Here is a 20,150-nt window from a genome sequence, read left to right on the forward strand (position 1 = left end):
TTTTTTTTCTTATTTACTAAAATACGATGAAAATTAGGGGTGAGCATTCGATCCATTCGGCTAATTGAATTAACCATTCGACGGATTAGTTAAAATTGAACCGACCAAATAAGAAATTTTAAACCGAAAATCGAACAGATCGAGTAAGAAAGAAAAAAAATTAAAACCAAATCGACCGATCGAATAGATCGGTTAATTTGGATAATTTAATATTCAAATCGAACCGATAACTGAACAACCAGAATTCTTTTATATTAAAACAGAACCGACTAAACTTTAAACTTTAACCGAAACAAACTCATCGAAAGTTATGTTTGATCGTTTAATTCGTCGATTTTTTGCTCACCCCTAATCAAAATTAGCCATGATCATTATTTATTGTAATTTAATGTCCGAGAGGGCAGTAATAACAATAAAATAAATTAAATACTTGGAAGTTTTTGATGTTGTTTACTTTTACAAATCTCTCTCTATCTAATAGTACTAAAGTGATATTACTTCTACTTTTTCTGGCCCTGTAAGTCTTATTTTTGTCTACATTATACCTCTTTGCATTAATATTTGTTGTACGACTGGAAATTTAAGTCAAGAATGGTTGCATCGTAGTTGATCTGTTGAGAGAGTATGCTACTCTTTTTATCAAAATAAAATAAATGGTAGAGGTTATCTCTCCCGTAGCTGTGATACATTACAATAAATCACAACGAGTCTAATAAATTTGTGTACATGGTGTAGCTTCAGGGATCATTTTAGGACCAAGTTAGGGGCCATGTAGGAGTCATTTTAGGATTAATAATTACCTATCAACTTTGATTTTTGGTCTTTTATACCGTAGACTCTCTAGATTTCAAAAACTATCGGTCAATCCCTTAAGTTATATGGTGGACTCATCATGGCCCTTCCCTCAAAAAAATCCGTTAACTTTATCAAAAATGATGAGCTAAAAGAATTAATGACGGCGCCACGTCATATGTTTTATCACCAAAAATCCAAAATATTTAAAATATCCTAAAATTTAGTTAACAAATTTAAAAAATCTAACACAAACAAACCAAATCCAACCACTCAACCCCTAACCTCATCCACCGTTTTTTAGTCACCATCTCCCACCGACCGCCGAAATTTTTTATTCGGCAGTCTTCTCCGAGCTGTTTTTCCATGGAAGTACAGATCCATGTTATTCCCTTGTTCTTTCATGGTCCCATGGAGGAACGACCGGAGTTGACTGCCGGAATTTTTTTCCGGCGGTTGGTAGGAGGCAGTGACTAGAAAACGATGGGTGGGGATGAGGAGTTGAGTGGTTGGATTGGGTTGAGTTTAGTTGGTTAAATTTTAAATTTTTTGTAATTAAATTTTAATAGTTTTAAGAATATTTTGAGTGTTTTAAATTTTTTTGCATTGTTAGTGATATGGAAGATGACATGGCACCGCCAGTTTTTTTATTTTGAATGACAGCTCATCGCTTTTGATAAAGTTAAGAGATTTTTTTGACGAAGGGTCATGGTAATTGACGCTACATAACTTAGAAAATTTCTGCTCGTTTTTAAACTCATAGGATTTACTAGTGTAAAAAGGCCAAAAATTAGAGTTCATAGGTGATTACTAGCCGTTATTTTAGTGGTTGTTTGAGGAATAGTTTTTTTGAAAAAATTTGAAGAGTCTTTTAATGACATGTTTCTGGCCACATTTTTTTAAAAATATTTACAGTTATATTCCTGTAGAAAAGAAGTATATAGGCAATAGCCACACCGACTATTACAATTACACATCCCTTCGCTTCTTTTAGTACACTGTTCTAATATTTTAGAGTTCATGTTTCTGCAACTAATGCTAAAAGATTTTATAAAATGTATGTTAACATTTTAAATTCGTTGTTATATTACCTACAAAATCGAGAGACAACATGACAGTAATAATGTCACATTAATAAATGCAACTGCAACTTACATAAAAAAAAAAATATAACTTAATAAAATACACCTTAGGACATCTCCAATAGCGAATAATTATACAACGTAACGGTCACGTCACGTCATTAATAAAACAAACCAATGAATCGTTAGTCATGTGCAAATGTTTAATGATAAAAAAATAAGTAATAAATAAAGATTTCCTATCGCAAATGATTATTGGCTTGTTGTAAAAATGACGTGACACATCCGTTGTGTGAGATAAACACTCATCCAATAGCACATCAAATTATAATTTGGTGTATAAATCATCTCCAATAGTACTCTATATCTAACTCTATTATAGTATATTTTATTTTTTTTACTCTATATTTAGAGTCACTCTATTACAGTGAACTTTAAAATAGAGTACTATTAGAGATAAAATAGAGTACTCTATTATAGTGTATCTTTATTATAAAGAAATTTATTAAACATTTGTTAGTTTTTGTTACGATATAATCCGAATAAACATGTTCAATTTAATTGGAAATTTGAATAAGTAACATTAAATAAAATAGATTTGCATTAATTAATTCAACAATTTATAAATAAAATTTATACCTCATGTTTCTACTCTATTTTCATTACAAAGATGTATATTAATGTTTTTCATTATTTAATAAATATTTTTTTTATTTTTTAAATGAATATATATATATATTGTATATTTAAAAGTATATGAACATATTTAAAAAATATATTATTAAAATTGAAAATATTTTTTATTATAAATAAATATATAGACATGTATTGAATATTTATGGGTGTAAGTATAAAATATTTAAATAATATATTGAGTAAAAATATACTGAAAATATTTTTTAGTGTAAAAAATACTCCTTCAATTTTTTTTAACTGTCACTTCAGGCAAATGTATTTTTTCATTAATAGTTGTCCATTTATAGAATTAAGATGGTTTTAATCTTTATTTTCTAAATTTATCCATGCCTAATAATTGACTCTATACTTTACTTTAGAAAGCATTTATTAACCAGTGGGGTTATATTAATATTTTTCTTTGTAATGTAAGACAAAATGAGCATTGTCTTGGTATGTGTAATTTTTTCTAAATGGACAACTAAAAAAAATGAAGGGAATATATTAATTATTGGAAATGAAACACTCTAAAGCGGAATTTTAATGTAAGATTGACGTTATTTTAGCTCCAACTTACATGAAAATACATACAACTTAATAAAGAAAACACGTCTTAATGTGTATTTAGCTAAAATATCGAAAAAATCAATTTTAAAAAACATTAAAAAATCTCAACTGAGCCATTGTCTATTTTAGGGATTTAAATATTTTTTGACTCCAACTATAAGGGTCAATCTGAACCTTTTGCTTAATAATTATATGAAGAAAACCAATAAATAAAAATGAACAAAGGATCAATTCACCCCCTCAACTTGGCACGAAATATCAAATGAGTCATTCTCGCCCCTTTTGGTACAAACAGACCCAAAAGTTGCATTTTCAGCTCAAATCAACCCCTCTGACACAAAAAGAGAGTGGAATTATCTAATTAAAAAAAATTAACTCTAATTAACTCTAATTGACCTTAATTAAAATCCTAATTCATTCTAATTAACTAAAACTCTAATTAATAAAAATTTAGGGATCTCTTCTACCCTTTATTCTAATTAAAAATAATTAACCTTAACTAAACCCTAATTAGACCTACTTAGCCCTAATTAATTAAAATCCTAATCTACAGCCACGGCTGCCTCCTTCCGCCGGGAACCTTCTCTTGCCGTCAATTTCTGCCGGATCTGCCGCATCTGGGTTCGTCGGTTTGTCTTCAACATCAACATCCTTCCAAAATCAAATTATCCCCATTCAACATCATATTATCATTCCAAAATCCCCAATGGATCTGCAATACAATCTCAAAAGATTTGAGGCAAAACAGAAAATCAATTAAACAAATTATGAGAAAACCATAAATAAAAAAATTAGAATCGTAAAAACCTTTACCATTTGCTGCCAGTGAACGCTGCTCCCCGTACAACACAGCTCCTCGTTCAACACTGTTTGCCATCATGTTGCTGCACTTCATTTTTTTCGCTCGTTCATTATCTTGCAGCAGCAAAGGCGACTCTGACTGGGGTTCCTTTCTACTGTTGTGAGATGAACGAGCCGTTCGTCTCAGCAGCGGAGATAAACCCAACTCAGTTCGCCTCCACTGCTGCGAGACGAACGCGTCTCAACAGCAGAAATGAACCCAGATCGGTTCGTCTCCGCTGCTGTGACACATAGATGGACTTGACTGCGAATACGACGGGATGAAGTTCAGGTGGCTGCCGGTGGAAGGAGAATTTAAGAAATGAAAAAAAAATCACTTGACGGCGATGATTTTTAAGAAAATGGGAAGATGAAAGGTAGGGTGGAAAAAAGATAAAAAGAATCCCTAAATGTTTATTTAAAAAATTAAATGATTTTTGAACTTTTAAAATTATAGGGATATAATTAATTTTGCAAACAATTATGGGTCAATTTAAATATTAAATAAAATGTTAAGCATCTTTTTAGATATTTTTCCATTTCAAAATGGAGAGTGTTATACACTCACCGGGGTGCGACTAGGCAAGGGCTGTTGAGGGTCCTTTTTGAGCTAAAAACGCAACTTTTGGGTTTGTTTGTACCAAAAGCGGCGAGAATGACTTATTTGATATTTCGTGCCAAGTTGAGGGGGTGAATTGATCCTTTGTTCAAATAAAAATACCGTAAAAACCCTAATCTAATTAACACCTAAAAACTTCTTCAAAAAAAAAATTAACACCTAAAAACACAATTCTTTCAAACACCCAAATCAGTGAGTGAGCATTATTCATTAATCTAAATTGGGTTGTTTGATTTTACACTGAATTAAATTGGGTAATCTTCAGTTTTTCAAATCGGTGTCAGCAATTAAAGAAAAAAATGGAAGCAGAGGTGGTGAAATCAGAGCTAGTTTTACCATCTTACTACAGTTTCAAGAAGGTACAAATGTATGACAAGTACCCTAAAGGCCAACCTAAAGGTCGTTGGAAGCACCTCAAGCAGATTCTTCAGGCTGAGAATTTTCAAAATTACCCTCCTGATGAACCCAATTGTAAGCTTTTCATTAGCTTTTCATTAGCTTTTAATCTGTTTGTTGTTGTTCATGTTTCTGTTTTTGTTTTATAATTTTTGTGTTCTTTTTGTGTATTTCTGTATCAGATATTAATATTGAGTCCCCTCCTTCAATGCATCCCTGCAAGAGAATCTGTGATATAACTGGATTTGAGGTATGTGTGTCTTTATTTAGAGGTTGCATTATGCGTAAATTTTGACATATTGAAACGGGAAACGGGAAAATATACTATTTTTTTATAATAATAGGTTTTAAAAATAAGGTTTTGGAGCTTTCGAAAGTCGAAATGCGACACAGGACTCCTAGGTAGCACAGACACGGAGAAACGGTGTTATTTTAGTGTCTCTATGTAAACAGTGAAGTTTCATGTCCGAAACGTCAAGTGTCCGACACAGGACACGTTGATTGATGAAGTGTTTGCGCTACCTGAGAACTCCATAAGTTCTCTGTGTAACATAGACTAGCTCTTTAGTCCTTTTTTGGGATTAGAAGAAAAAAATGTTTAGTTTATAGATGATGCATGGTGATGATATTCCACAAACACACACGCACACATATATATTAATAAGTTACGGTCTTTCTGATTAAATTGGCTGCAACAATTTAACACCAAAGCATGTTGCCTCATTTTTGGGTTCAATATTTATTGCGTAAAGACTAACATTTTGATAAGCATCATTAACCAGTTTAGAAGGTATGCAGTAGAAAATATTTTGTTACAATTGGAGAGATGTACATTTGATATGATCTCATCCAATTTGCCAAAATCCTTGACGAAGATCGATGCTGTCGGTTTTCAATTTAATTACCTGCCTGCAGAACATTGTCCAATTCGTATTTTACTTTTATGTTTTGAAGCTTACTTGAATTTAGTTGTTCACGATTGTCCTTGAAATTTTTTAACTTGGAACCTGAGCTAGCGCTTAACTCGTTTAGTTTTTAGTATGAAACGAGAATACCAAGTTTAGTTTCTTTGTTTTTCATAGAGCTCAAGTCTGTCTGTTCCATTGGATAGTCACTTGCTCATGAACCATTATGATTCAATATATCTACTTATTATGTCCTGAAAGTTGTTACATTGTTATTTGCAGGCACCTTACTCTGACCCGAGAACTAGGCTCCGTTATGCTAATACTGATGTCTTCAAGCTTGTTAGATCACTTCCAAATGAGTATGTACAGAGGTATCTTGCACTGAGAAATGCAGCAGTTGTTCTGAAGTGAAGCGAAGCATTCGGGAGCAAGAAAAGATTTTCTACGTATGTTTATTATTATTATATTTAGCATACAAGTGAAGAAATATGAGACTAGGTTTTGTAGAAAATGAACTTGTTGAACTTGTTGCGTGTTCCTCTTGATGATTTCGATTGGGTTCTTGGCTGTTGATTTTATAGGAAATCTACAGTCCTTGTATTGTATGTAAGTGGACATGTTTATAATGAATTATCGATCTTAAAGATTAGGGTAATTAGATCACTGAACTTTTATTTATTTTTTCATTTCAGTTACTAAACCTAATTTTTTTTCTTTTTAGTTATTGAACTTTTATTTTTTTTCATTTTGTTTTTTCCGGCCAAAATGCCTAGTTGATAGCCAGAATTTGACATGTGACGGTTGGATTTTGCTAGATTTATTTTGAAATGGCTTAATTACTTAAAAACCACCCACCTTGAATTTTTTTTTTCGTTTATACCCTGACCTAGAAAAAAATTCATTTATACCCTGACGTATGTGTTTATGTTTCACCTCTACCCCAAATTTCAAAAAAAAGATGATTTATTGAAAACAACTAAATATAAGGATTATTTTATACTTTTTTCTATTAAAAAAAATACAAATAAATACTTCATCTTTAAAAATGTTTAAAAGTAAGAATTATTTAAAGGTTTAATTACTTAAAAACCACCCACCTTGTAACTTTTTTCATTTATACCATGACTTAGGAAAATTTTCAATTTTACTCTATTTTTGATTTTTATGTTTCATCTCTACCCTAATGAGTTGAATTGACCTATTTTCTTTTAAAAAAAGTTTAAATTAGTCCTTCATTTTTAACCTATATTCTAATAAAACGTTAATGTTAATCATTTATGTATCTTATTTTTAATATTTTCATCTTTAAATTAATTAAATTATCAAAAAAAATTACTCTTGGGGTACAAACGAAACATAAAAATCGAAAATAGGGTACAATTGAAAATTTTCCTAGGTCGTGGTATAAATGAAAAAAAGTTACAAGGTGAGTGGTTTTTAAGTAATTAGGCCTTATCTAAAACTTTTTTATAAAGGCCTAATCACTTTAAAAAAAAACCCTTGTACTTTTTTTTCGTTTATACCCCGACCTAGGAAAATTTTCAATTATACCCTATTTTGAGTTTTTCATTTTCAGCTCTACCCTCAAATTTTAAATTTTGACAATTTAATAAATCTAATGATAAAATCATTAAAAATAACTAAATATAAGGGTGTTATGTTATCTTTTTCAATTTTTAAAAATACAAACAAGTCATTTAACTTTAAAAAGTTTCATTACATCCTCATAATTAATAATTTTTTTCTAATTTTTTTTTTTAAAAAAAATTATTCTCCGGCCACCATGGCCGGAGAAGAGCTGGCCGGAGAAGAACATCTTCTCCGGCCCTAGCGAGCTGTTCTTCTCCGTGGCTGGAGAAGAACAGCTCGCTGTTCTTCCCTTGGTCGGGGAAGAACAGATCTGTTCTTCCCCGTCAAAGGGAAGAACAGATCCGACGGATCTGTTCTTCGGGTCTGTTCTTCATGGAAGAACAAATCCCATGAGGGTCTGTTCTTCAATGGAAGAACGACCCTCATGGGTCAGTTCTTCCATTGAAGAACTGACCCGACGCCCGACTGGTCGGTTTTTCCTTGAAAAACGATCGATTTTCGCCCTTCGACAAACAAATTTTTAGCGGAATATTTATAGTTTAATTTTTAAGGAAGAAGGTGTTTTTGGACTATTAATAATATTAACATTTATATACAATATAGGTTAAAAGTGAAGGTTTAATTTGAACTTTTTTCCAAATAAAAAGAGGCCAATTTAACTCATTAGGGTAGAGTTGAAAACGAAAAATCCGAAATATGGTATAATTGAAAATTTTCCTAGGTCGGAGTATAAACGAAAAAAAAATTAAGGTGGGGTTTTTTAAAGTAATTAGGCCTTTTATAAATGAAAAGAGGTTAATTTAGTGCCTCGGGGTAGAGGTGAAACATAAACACATACGTCAGGGTATAAATGAATTTTTTCCTAGGTCAGGGTATAAACGAAAAAAAAGTTCAAGATGGATGGTTTTTAAGTAATTAGGCCTTTTGAAATTTATTAAACATGCATAATTTTATTTTAAAAACAATTTTTTAGGCCAAATTATGCATAGATTGGTTATTTCTAGTTCTCCTCTTTTCTCGTTTGTCTTTCTTAAGTGATTTGACTTTATCTTTTGCCGGTAAGGCTTCAAATATTTGTCTAGCCTAGATAATTTTTCCAAATCTTGCATATAAATCTGTAAGGGCATTGCTGATTGCTATATCTTTGTCAAATCCTGTGTGTACCATATAGATCATTGCACAAATAGCAAGATTTAGGTTTTTTAACTGAGCACAAGCTGAAATTAAACTCAAAATTATTAATTTGTCAGGTTGCCGAACAAATCACAGATAAGCCCACTGCTTTAAAGATAAAATTCCTTAAATACAAATAGTAAGAGACATAGCTTGACAATTTAAAATCTAGCACACATGAACATCAAAGAAGTAAGAAGAGTTTCTTGTATAAATCCTGTTCTGATAGCAAAAGCATAAACGGACATATCTTGTAATCGGCTGAAGCATACCATAATAAGTGTAGCATAGTTATATAGAATTTGGCCTCTGATGTTCCTTAGTCATGTCTACAAAGGACCAAAACTCCATTCTCTAAGTTTTCTAAGTTGTGATGCCTCCCTTAGTTCGTTATACACGGAAACAAGGTCTGTTAACATCGAAGTATGGTTTTCTGATCCTTGTTTTAGAGCACAAGCATGAAAGGATTCACTAAAGCAGACACTACCAATGAGCTCACGCGAAGGAATAAGTGACAAAAAACATCTCAAATGCTTCAAGACATCTGGTTATGCATGTAAGCTAGTATCATAGCATTCAAAGCAGCAGCATTCTTGTCAAGTACAGCTTCAAACAACTTAGTAGCATCCAATAAATGCACATTACATGCATCAGCATATAGTGAAATTAAAGCAAGTACCAGAAAATCATTCGTAAAATCCATGGAGAGATCCTCCGAAATCCAAACAACTTGAACGAGGGCATACTGGGATTACACTGGCCAAAGTACTGAAATTAGGCTTCAAACCCACTTTGAAAACATCTCAGACTTGATAATTATACCGGTGAAAAGGATAACCACTAACCAGATATCAAAGCATTCCAGGAAATCAGATCTGGTTGTGGAATTTTATCAATCACGTGCAGTCTCTAAAAGACCATTCTTTGCATAAACATCGACAAAGAAATCCATAGAATGACATTTTGTTCATACCCATTTCTCAAAACAACACAATGAATCTTTTCTAAAATCCCAAAATAACTAAGTAAGAACTAATCAAGCCTTAAATCACAAAAGAAAATGTAAAATTGTCAGAAGGGTAACTTAAAGTTCGACATTTTATGAACACTGACAAGAAATGGTCATGTAACCCATGATTACTATGACCTCCAATAACAAAGTTTTGAAAGAAAAGACTTGGTTTTTCGATAGTATTGAAGATTGAGAGCTAAATCTGAAGCATCCAAATGGAAACAAGCCTTTAAAAGGTCTCCTAACAATGCATTGTGCTCAATTAGACAATGTACAATAAGAAGAGATTTAAAAGTATTGAGGAGTTGAGGGTTTTGCAGAGAGATAAAGTAGTTATCAGACTGAAAGGCAGTCACAGGAAATTACCTACAGACAGCAAAAAGAATTAAAAAACGATTTGACCAAGAAAATGATAATACTAATAATAACAATAATAAACGCAACAAGTTTTCACATAACCCTGGTTCTACAGCAATGTATCAGTATAGAGTTCTACAAACATACTAATATACTACAAATAGATGCTTGAACCAATTCTCTGCACATGACTGGCTGTGGTTTTAGTTACCATACGCTGTCCTCTTCATCATCCTGATAAACTCCTCAACATTCACTTCTCCGTCGTCTGCGCATTTTCATAAACCATCAAACTAATTAAACACAAAATACAAAGACTTTGTAACTAACAAGATAACTGCGGGAAAAAAAAAGCTTGAAAATCCACTTAATAAAAATTAAAACATCTAATTGTGTTGATAAATTTCAGTAATGAGCAATACAACGGTAACCGATTCTCGTTTTTGACAGCAAGGATCAGGTAATGCCAATATACACATAGAAAATGGAAGCAATAGGAAGAGAAAAGAATCTACAGTAATCACAGAGAAACAGTATTATAATGAAAACATAAAGTTTTTAAAAGCGTGCATTTACAGTTCTACAAATTGCATCTACAATATAAATAACTTACGATCTCGATCCGCTTCCTCAATCATCTCTCTAATCTCTCTGTCACTGAAGTTCTCACCCAGATCCTTTGCTATTCGTTTAATATCATCAACAGAGATCTTTCCCTGAATCAATATGTATTAAAGACAATGAATCAGCAACAATGACCAGAAATAAGGACAAAAACAAAAACACACATTGTTATCTTGGTCAATGATGCGGAATGCTTTCATGAGCTCCTCCTTCGTGTCCCTTTCTCCAATCTTCGCTGTCATCATGTGGACAAATTCATCAAAGTCGATCGCACCACTGCCATCCTTATCCACATCTGCAATCATTTGAGCAATTTGCTGCAATGAAACATTTCAACAATATGTAAGTTGTGCAGTCAAGATTCATCCAAAAGAATCTAGAATGAAGATGAAAATGATGATCAGGCATAAAAGTTTTCTTATTTTTCATAGTGGTTACAAACACGAATTGAGCAAAGTTATCGCCAAAAAATCCAAATCAAGCTAATGCTAAGGGCATAAGAAACAGAAGAAAAACATGGAACTTGAGAGATGTCCAGAGAAATTAAAGAAAGTCATTAGTCAAATTAAACACTGTGATCGTCGTATATGTTTACTTGCCAAAATAGAAATACTAAGTAAAATCAATAAACATAAATCCGTATATGAACTTCAAAATAAAAAGCCAACACAATGCACAAAGATAAGCTGTAACAGGCAAAAGCACAGTTACAAGGTATGCACTAAACAGAAGCAAGCTACAATCAAACTTCTGTTGTCCTTCCGAAAAAAATTATTGCAAAACATGGAATTAATTTATGAGGACATAAAAGGTACCTCTTCTGTCATTTCGAACCCAAGCGCCCTAATGTAGAAACAAAATTTTTAGTCTAAAGAAACAGCGAAAACTCAAAAACTTGGGAGATTTTCGTAAACATAGTTGATCCATTCATACCTCATGGCAACATTCAGCTCTTTGGCGTCAATTGTACCTGAACAACACAGCCCGACATATGAGCAGAAAGAAAATACTCTAAATACATCATATAAGAAAAAAAGAACTATAAATTGTTCGTTACCTGAGCCATCAGTGTCGAACAACTCAAACGCTTCCTTAATTTCTTGCCGCTTCTGTTGACTTAATCCATGATGACGCCCTCTAGGTTTAATTTCTTTCCTCGATACTCCTCTCGATACTCCTCTATAAAGACTTGCCTGTAGAGATGTTAGAAACTTCCATCAAAAATACCCGTAAAGTAATTCATTCAAATCTCGAAAAAAATGTCAATATTCTTCTGGCAACATAGTTGTCGATTATTTGAACAGCCATAAGTCTCAAAAGCAACGAGCATTCGATCCATTTCCGGCTTTTGAGTAATTCGGGGAATTAAACATCAAATAAATTCCAATTTAAACTATAGCAGTTTTTATGATATACAGATCACAGATAATCCCAAAATCTAAAGTAAATTATAAAAAACGAAATCAAGCACTTTCAAGAATTAATATCTATTTACACTTACATAAATTATAAACAAATACGTATAAATTCCAATCTTAATAATTCAAACTAATTTAAATTGATTTCTGGAAAGCACCAAATGCGTAACAAAAATTAAAAGAAAAGACATTAAAAAAACTAGGGTTTGTAGAGAGATAACTTACCATAGAATTTGAGTGAATAAACTAAGAAATCGAACAGGTGAATGCAGAAACCGTTGAACAGGTGAATTGAGTTTTGAAAATTGATGAGAAAGAAGCTGGCGAAAAGTCTCTAAATTTTCTTTCCTTTTCTTATTTTATAAAAATAAAATTTTCCATATTTTAATTGAAGAAAGTATATATTTCATCTCTTTTAAAAATTACATTCCTAGCTTTGTTATTTAAACATTTTAAATTTATTTTTGTTAATAAATTTATTAAAAATAGAGGAGTGGCGGTTTCGGGACAATAGGTGGTGGTTCAGTGATGACGATCGGCGGCCAGTTGTCAGAGTGTGGTAACTGGTTGTCGAATTTTAGTCGGTCGATGGTAGTCGATGGTGGCAACAGCGATCTGCAGTATATGTTATTGATTGTTGACTGCTGACCAAATATTAACATTTATTATATACAAATTGTACCTTTATTTGTTGAATAGTTTTTTATTGCCACATTTTTCACATATATTTGTTTATTTTTATTTATTTTTATTTATTTTATCTGTCTTTTTGTGGTTATATGAAAGCATCAATAAAGACAGTGGATAGAAAACCTATTTCTCTCTACAATTTTATGCTCTCACTTCTCTCCAAAAAAACTATCATTTTCTTTATTTTTTTGAGGATGGGAGAAGAGGATTTTTTGACCACTAATTATCCTAGATCTACTTTTTCAGCTCAATAAGTTTTAGTTAACAAGTTTAGTTTTTGATTAGGGTTTTGCTTTTTTTCTTGGTGGAATAAAGTTTAAGGTCTTGTATACCCTTTGCAGGGCCGACATTAGATGAATTGAGGCCCTAGGCGGTTAAATAAATATAAATTACATATTAATTATTTTTAATATAATAATAGATAAGTTTTTATATAATAAGTAATAAAAATATATTGCATGTAAATAAATATACTAATATTTCAAAATTTAATTATAATTATAAAATATTAATACTCTTTAAAATTAAAAAAATCTTGAACGGACTTGTTATCATTTTTTTATGAACATAAGCTAAAAAAAGATAATTTAATAAAAATATATTTTTAAAAACCAACTTGTAACGAAACTATAATGTCATCAATATTGGATTGAAAAAATACTAAACAAATCATTTATTTAATGTAATTGAAAATTAAATTAAATAAAAAATGACCAAAATAACACAAAAATATAATTTAAAACTTAATCAATTATTTCTATTGTCTAAATACTTATTAATTTAGCTTACTATAAGAACTTGTAACAAGCCAAATTATTAATTAAGAATAAAAATAATAATTAACTATAAACAATTGTTTAGAAAAAGGATAATTAACTTAAAAGTATGTTTAAAAATAGTTGAGTTAAAAAATATATATAGAAAAATGTTTAAAAAAGCAACAAAGTTTATCAAGGAAATTTCTATTATATTAGTTTAAGATTTTGGCAAAATTTAAGGCCCTTTAATACATTTCATTGGCTTATAAAATTTATCAAGATTTGATATCATTTAATAAAATTTACGTTGACATTATTATTGGTCTTTTATATATTACGCTGACAACTTTTCTTTATAAGAGTGTAATAAAATGTAAAGTGGGCACAAAGAATATGAGGCCCTCATAATATTGAGGCCCTAGGCCTAGGCCTTAGTGGCCTAGCCCTAGGGCCGGCCCTGACCCTTTGATTAAGAATTTTTAGATCTCATAAAAAATTTAGTATTTGTTTGGACTTTAATGTTAAAGTTTTGTAGATCTAAGAAAGAAAAAAGGTATGAATCTATCTCTTTAGAGTTTCAATGAAGATGAAGATAGAAGATCAGAAATAATAGGTTTCAACAGGTCAAGCGGATTGAATGGCAAGTCGGAAAAAGAAAATATCGAAACTCCCTCTTAACGAAATCGTTGTGTTAATGTTCGGGAATTGATGTCTATAATTTTCTTATTTTTTCGATTATTTATTGCTTATATCTTTATTGTTGCCTATTATTTTGTAGTTTAATCTGTGAAAGATCATATAGATGTCTTTTGTTATATGACTTTAACTCTTTGTAAGTTGAATCTTCATCGTTGATTCTATTTGAGAGAAAAAAAACAATATGTTTGTGGTTGATGCCAAAACTCCCAACATACAATTGTTCATGCGAGAATACATATTGTGGCAAATAAACTCCAACACCTGGTGTTGTTTGAACTTGTGTCTTATTAATTGTCATCATAAAACATGACCACATTGGAAATTGCTTTGTTTTGAAATGAAATGGGTATGCTCCATTTTTTGCCGGCGTTAAAGATATCTTCACTAGCAAAACTTGTCCTCCGCCATATTGTCCAATTGTTATTTCCTCATGTATAACATTTCTTTCGAATTTTTTTCATACCATTCTTGTTCCATTGCATAGTCCATTTGGCGCATCTAAATTTCTGAGCAGTAATATCGTACAATTAATTTTCAGTTCAAGTCCATGTAGAGATATATTGTTGGACGTTATTGTCACGACCCGAAATCTCGAGTCGAGACCGGCGCTAGGGAATGGGAGTGGTTGCTCCGAAACCCGTAGCAAGCCTGAAAAACACTATAAATTTTTCGCTTTGAAAATAGAAATGTATGAATCATTTATTAAATAACTGATGGGACAAAACATCAGAGTTTAAATGTGCTTTAAAACATTTATATACAATAAGACTATACTAGTCTACTACGGACAACTAGAACTTAAAACCTTCTTTACAGTCTTTTACCAAAATAGACTTCCGAGAAACAAACATTCGGAAGCCTCCTTCAAAATCGGACCAGCTTTTCCTGAAAATGTTTGGAGAAGTGGGTCAGTATAAAACTGAGTGAGTTCATGCTGTTACAAATAAATATTACATAAAGTGAAAAACGTTTTGTATTATAAAATAACTTTACGTATTTTTGAAAACCTTTAAAAATATTTTAAAAACCATTGAAGCTTGAACTCACACATAACATATTTTGACAAGACATTCCATATCAATAAAAGTCAACCATTCACTTTGACTTTTAAATCGAGAACACAATTCTCAATTTTATCCATCTAACATTGATGGCAAAACTAACCAATATAACATATATGCATAATCTTATGGGACCGATAGCACAGCCAACCGATCAACCATATCCACCTGACATCGATAGCGAAGCCAACCGATGTAACACACACACATAACCTGACATCGATAGCGAAGCCAACCGATGTAACACACACACAATCCTGACATCGATAGCGAAGCCAACCGATGTCACACACACATAACCTGACATCGATAGCGAAGCCAACCGATGTAACACACACACAATCCTGACATCGATAGTGAAGCCAACCGATGTAACACACACACATAACCTGACATCGATAGCGAAGCCAACCGATGTAACACACACACACAATCCTGACATCGATAGCGAAGCCAACCGATATAACACACACACACAATCCTGACATCGATAGCGAAGCCAATCGATGTAACACACACACACAATTCTGACATCGATAGCGAAGCCAACCGATGTAACACACACACAATCCTGACATCGATAGCTAAGCCAACCGATGTAACACACACACACAATCCTGACATCGATAGCGAAGCCAACCGATGTAACACACACACAATCCTGACAACGATAGCGAAGCCAACCGATGTAACACACACATAAACTGACATCGATAGCACAGCCAACCGATGTAACACACATTCAAGTATAAGCAAATGCATAACAAGTCTCAAAACTATGTGTGTACCTTTCTATATCAAAATAATATATACATATAGTATATACATAAAACATACATCCATACAAGGCATGTAAGCATATAACACCGCAACACATATATCACACAGTATGTTAAAATATGAAATTTTACGAATACCGAAATGTAAAAACATGTACTTACAGAAACTGTTTAACTACGGTATTACTCCGTCAATGCTCCTTTAAACAACTCTGTTAGTTCTCTTGGTCCTCCGACCCGATAGCTCGACAACTTGTCGAATCTAGTTAAGATCAAAATATTAATTCTCTTAATTAATAAAATCCTAACTCTGGAATTAACTCTATACCATCTTAATTTAATTTAATTAATTAATTTTAGCCTTTAAATAATTTCTTATTTAATAAGTTCATAACTTATTTTATTCATGTAATTTTTCTTTACTTATCTCTTTTTACACATAAAACCATTTTTCAGAAATATTCATTTAAATATTTCATTTTTCATAAATATACTTTATTATATAAAATATATTTTCTTATATCAAATAATACTTTCCACTTCAAGGTTATTTATTTAAATTTATTAAAACAGCCCCATATTTGCTTAAATTCCATTTTTGGTCAAAATACCAAAATACCCTCAAACTTTTCAAAATTGACCGTTTAGATCCTTTCGTAAATCAATTAATTTCAAATTCGACAAAATCATTTTATCTCGTATTATTAACTTACATAATCTGGAATTTTTTGGCTAACATACCATGTAACCCCTTAAATTTGGAAAAATACAATTTAACCCCAAAACTCTAGTTTTCGGCAAAAACATTCAAATCTTTCCAAAATTCATTTAAATCATTTATAATTCTAAAAATCATTTCACATCAGATTATATATATCAATAATCTGGAAATATGGTTAAATTACCGATTGGTCCTTTATTTTTATGAAAATTACACTTTAACTCCTAAACTTTAAATTTTGACAATCAAGTCCAAACCCAACCAAATTCAATAAATCATCAACTCTCAAACTCATAATCCCATTTATGTTTTGATCACTCCGGTCACCAAATTCCGATCACCGGATTCCGGTCAAGCTCCGATGAGCTTTAAAAACCGTTAAAACGCTCAAAAATTATTTTTACACAATTTTAATCACCCAAAAATCAACCAATATATATTTTTATTTAATATTTTAAAAACAGCAACCTCAAAATTAAAATAAATTATTTTTCATAATTTTAACAATTTAAAACCGTATAAACAATTAATAATTAAAACCGATTATTAATCCGTCAAAACACATCACTTTAATCACTTTAATTCTATAAATAATCAAAAAATAAAGTTTATAAATTTTTATAAATAATTTCAGCCCGGAAATTTAAAATGACATAAATACCCTTATTTTAACAATTTTTAACTAATTAAATTCTCGAAACCGAACCCGGTTAATAAACCATCAAAAATTCACAATTAACCACTTATTCATCATCAATTAAACATACTAATCATATAAAAATATTTTTTTTTTAGAAATTTAAAATCAATTCATTTACTCCTATTTTAGCAATTTTTAAAGAAATTAAATTCTAAAAATCGAAACCCATTATTTATAAATAATACCCAACATTTTAATCAACTTTAATCTATGAAAATCAACCTTTAACATATATATTAAATTCATTTTTAACATCAGCCCAGAAATTTAAAACAATAATTTAATTCCACATACAAAATTAATTTAAATCCGAAACCCAACAAAACAACAACTAGAACCGATTATTTAAGCATCAAACCACAATTTTTAACAACCTAAGCATGTATCTAAAACTCAAACAACATCGTAAAATAAAAATAATTATTTGAGGTTGAAGGTATACCTTGATCCTACATGCAATGGTAGATTATTAATCTACGGAAAAATTGCAACGATTTTTGTTAAGGAAATTTTATGAAAAAATGAAAAAAAATGGAGGTTGTGTTTTAGTTGAGAGTTTGGCAATGGATATCTCAAATGGTGAATGAATATGTCTAGAAAAAATGAAGAAAAAGATTAAGAAACTTGGACATCAAGTTTGTCTAGAGAAATATCTAGATATTAGTTTGATGTTTCATTTATTTACAAGTTTGCCATTATGGCATTCTTGCAAATAAATCGAACTCTAGGGGCAAAATAAACTCAAATTTCTCAAATATTCAAAAACATTAAATCATAACATATGGGCTGAATTAAAATATTTTTGGGCCTTTAAAATAATTAAAATAATTATTTTGACGGTTTTTAGCGTAAAATCGTAAAATTCACATTTAACACATAAAATTGCCAAAAGTCAAACTTAAGGCAAAACACACTCCAAATCACATTTTCACACTTATAAATTCATCTCGTGAATTTATTAACTATTTTCGAGGTCCTAATTAATTAAAATTGGACACGCGCAAAAATAAATACTAACAAATAATACGGGATATTACAGTTACCTAAGAGAGTGAGATACACTCTCCGGTTTCGATAGTCGTTTTGTTTTCAGGGTACTTTTTTATGGTAAAAAGTTTAAAATGGTCCGAATATTTGTTTATCATTTTAAATTAATACCTAATAATTTTTTAAAAATACAATTTAATCCTTGTAATTTTAAAATTTTATATATCGAATTAACCCCATATTTTATATTTTGAACAAAGGATCACTTTACCCCCTCAACTTGGCACAAAGTATCAAAAATGTCCAAATTGGAAAACCCGGATCGCTTTTACCCTGAACTTGTCAAAACCGGCTAAAAAACACCCTTATACTGACGTGGTACCTTAATTGGAGAGTGGATTTCTAATTAATCATAATTTATTATAATTAATCATATTTAAATACTAATTAGACATAATTAAACTCTAATTAATTTAGGGACCATTTTAGAAATTTTTTCAAAAAAAAAATCAATTTTTAAAAATTCCGGCGAGGAGGAGGAGCCTCCTCGCCGGAAAAGAGAAGTTGTTGCTCCTCTTCTCAAAGGAGCAACAGCTCCTCGAATCCTTGCTCCTCAAGCGAGGAGCAGATCTGCTCCTCGAAGAGCAGATTTGAACAGACCCAGATGGCTCTGTTCATCTTCCTTAATGGAAGAGAAAACTCTTCCATTAAGGAAGAGAACGATGAACAGACCCAAGGTCTGTTCATCATTTGTGATGAACAGACTTGGGTCTGCTCATCATTTTTTATTTGCAAAAATGATGAACAGACCTGAGTTTGTTCATCATTTTTTATTTTGAAAAAATGATAAACAGATCCACCGAGTCCGTTCCGAGGAGTCGAATTAATTTTTAGTATATAATATTTTTACGATTTTTGACTTTATAGAATTATGAATATATTAAAATTAAAAAATTGTAAAAATTTTAAAATTGAAGGGTTAATTTGTTATTTTAAGTTTTGAAATAAAGGGATAAAATTGTTAAAATAAAACCACCTTGGTAAAATAAAACCACCATCAAAACCGGAGAGTGTGTCTCACTCTCTTAAGTGAGAATGGGGGAGGGGGGTTTTGTACCAAATTTGACAAGTTCAGAGTAAAAGTGATCCTATTTTGTTAATTTGGACGTTTTTAATACTTTGTGCCAAGTTCAGGGGGTAAAGTGATCCTTCGTTCTTTATATTTTTAATAAAAAAAACAATCAAACTTTCCTTTCTCAGGCGACGAGGAGCTCCTCCTCGCCTGAGAAACCGCATTTGGGTTCGCCTCAGGCAAACCCAGAGGCGTCTGTGTTCGCCTTAGGCAAACCAGATGCAAATGGGTTCGTCTCAGGAGAATCCAGACGCATCTAGGTTTGCCTGAGACAAATCCAGATCCGGCGAGGAGGAGCCTCCTCATCGCCAGAAATCAGAATTTTTTTTTTTTGAAAAAGTTCAAAAAGGCCGCCGAATTAATTAGAGTTTAATTTTGATTAATTGGAGTTTAATTAGAATAAATTATGATATTTATAAAACTCACTCTTCAATTAAGATGCCACATCATCATAGGAATATTTTGAGCCGGTTTTGACAATTTCGGGGTAAAAGTGATCCGGTTTTGCCAATTTGGACGTTTTTTTTATACTTTGTGCTAAGTTTATGGGAAAGTGATCCTTTGTTCTTA

At 31.3% G+C, this 20,150-nt stretch overlaps 3 protein-coding genes and 2 long non-coding RNA genes across 5 annotated transcripts; 1 reads left to right on the forward strand and 4 right to left on the reverse strand.

Annotated features, from left to right (window-relative positions):
* Positions 1 to 3,507: 3,507 nt before the first annotated feature.
* LOC126681106 (uncharacterized) lies at positions 3,508 to 4,363 on the reverse strand. Its single transcript, XR_007641327.2, has 2 exons — positions 3,930 to 4,363; positions 3,508 to 3,828 (listed from the first exon to the last, which is right to left on the reverse strand). It is a non-coding gene; the product is annotated as an uncharacterized LOC126681106 (long non-coding RNA).
* Positions 4,364 to 4,715: 352 nt separating this feature from the next.
* On the forward strand, positions 4,716 to 6,557 carry LOC126681105 (protein EIN6 ENHANCER). The gene is made up of 3 exons (XM_050376489.1): positions 4,716 to 5,046; positions 5,154 to 5,221; positions 6,159 to 6,557. The coding sequence occupies exons 1-3, from the start codon at positions 4,875 to 4,877 to the stop codon at positions 6,288 to 6,290; spliced, it is 372 nt and encodes a 123-aa protein (XP_050232446.1). The 5' UTR covers positions 4,716 to 4,874; the 3' UTR covers positions 6,291 to 6,557.
* A 1,995-nt stretch (positions 6,558 to 8,552) lies between these two features.
* Positions 8,553 to 10,200, reverse strand: LOC126681486 (uncharacterized). The gene is made up of 7 exons (XM_050377022.1): positions 10,186 to 10,200; positions 9,784 to 9,995; positions 9,561 to 9,663; positions 9,185 to 9,387; positions 8,976 to 9,125; positions 8,818 to 8,903; positions 8,553 to 8,686 (listed from the first exon to the last, which is right to left on the reverse strand). Exons 1-7 carry the CDS (start codon positions 10,198 to 10,200, stop codon positions 8,553 to 8,555), a joined length of 903 nt encoding a protein of 300 aa, XP_050232979.1.
* LOC126681103 (caltractin) lies at positions 10,051 to 12,436 on the reverse strand. Its single transcript, XM_050376486.2, has 7 exons — positions 12,279 to 12,436; positions 11,693 to 11,828; positions 11,569 to 11,605; positions 11,451 to 11,478; positions 10,800 to 10,952; positions 10,625 to 10,727; positions 10,051 to 10,279 (listed from the first exon to the last, which is right to left on the reverse strand). The coding sequence occupies exons 1-7, from the start codon at positions 12,279 to 12,281 to the stop codon at positions 10,215 to 10,217; spliced, it is 525 nt and encodes a 174-aa protein (XP_050232443.1). The 5' UTR covers positions 12,282 to 12,436; the 3' UTR covers positions 10,051 to 10,214.
* Positions 12,437 to 14,887: 2,451 nt separating this feature from the next.
* Positions 14,888 to 18,044, reverse strand: LOC126681107 (uncharacterized). Its single transcript, XR_007641328.1, has 3 exons — positions 17,904 to 18,044; positions 16,203 to 16,302; positions 14,888 to 15,085 (listed from the first exon to the last, which is right to left on the reverse strand). It is a non-coding gene; the product is annotated as an uncharacterized LOC126681107 (long non-coding RNA).
* Between the last annotated feature and the right edge of the window lie 2,106 nt (positions 18,045 to 20,150).

The sequence above is a fragment of the Mercurialis annua genome, linkage group LG5, assembly GCF_937616625.2.
Source record: "Mercurialis annua linkage group LG5, ddMerAnnu1.2, whole genome shotgun sequence".
Classification (NCBI taxonomy): Eukaryota; Viridiplantae; Streptophyta; class Magnoliopsida; order Malpighiales; family Euphorbiaceae; genus Mercurialis; species Mercurialis annua.

What these genes read in the sequence shown, in the direction of transcription:
- LOC126681105 (XM_050376489.1), top strand. Translation starts at nt 4,875, where the DNA reads ATGGAAGCAGAGGTGGTGAAATCAGAGCTAGTTTTACCATCTTACTAC. An exon ending in CCCTCCTGATGAACCCAATT is followed by an intron (nt 5,047 to 5,153) that starts GTAAGCTTTTCA and finishes TTTCTGTATCAG; the next exon opens with ATATTAATATTGAGTCCCCT. An exon ending in GTGATATAACTGGATTTGAG is followed by an intron (nt 5,222 to 6,158) that starts GTATGTGTGTCT and finishes TGTTATTTGCAG; the next exon opens with GCACCTTACTCTGACCCGAG.
- LOC126681486 (XM_050377022.1), bottom strand. An exon ending in GAATGGAGTTTTGGTCCTTT is followed by an intron (nt 8,904 to 8,975) that starts GTAGACATGACT and finishes GGTATGCTTCAG; the next exon opens with CCGATTACAAGATATGTCCG. An exon ending in TACTTCTTTGATGTTCATGT is followed by an intron (nt 8,687 to 8,817) that starts GTGCTAGATTTT and finishes GTTTAATTTCAG; the next exon opens with CTTGTGCTCAGTTAAAAAAC.
- LOC126681103 (XM_050376486.2), bottom strand. An exon ending in GAGCTGAATGTTGCCATGAG is followed by an intron (nt 11,479 to 11,568) that starts GTATGAATGGAT and finishes TTTCTACATTAG; the next exon opens with GGCGCTTGGGTTCGAAATGA. An exon ending in TGAGGAAGCGGATCGAGATC is followed by an intron (nt 10,280 to 10,624) that starts GTAAGTTATTTA and finishes GAAAATGCGCAG; the next exon opens with ACGACGGAGAAGTGAATGTT.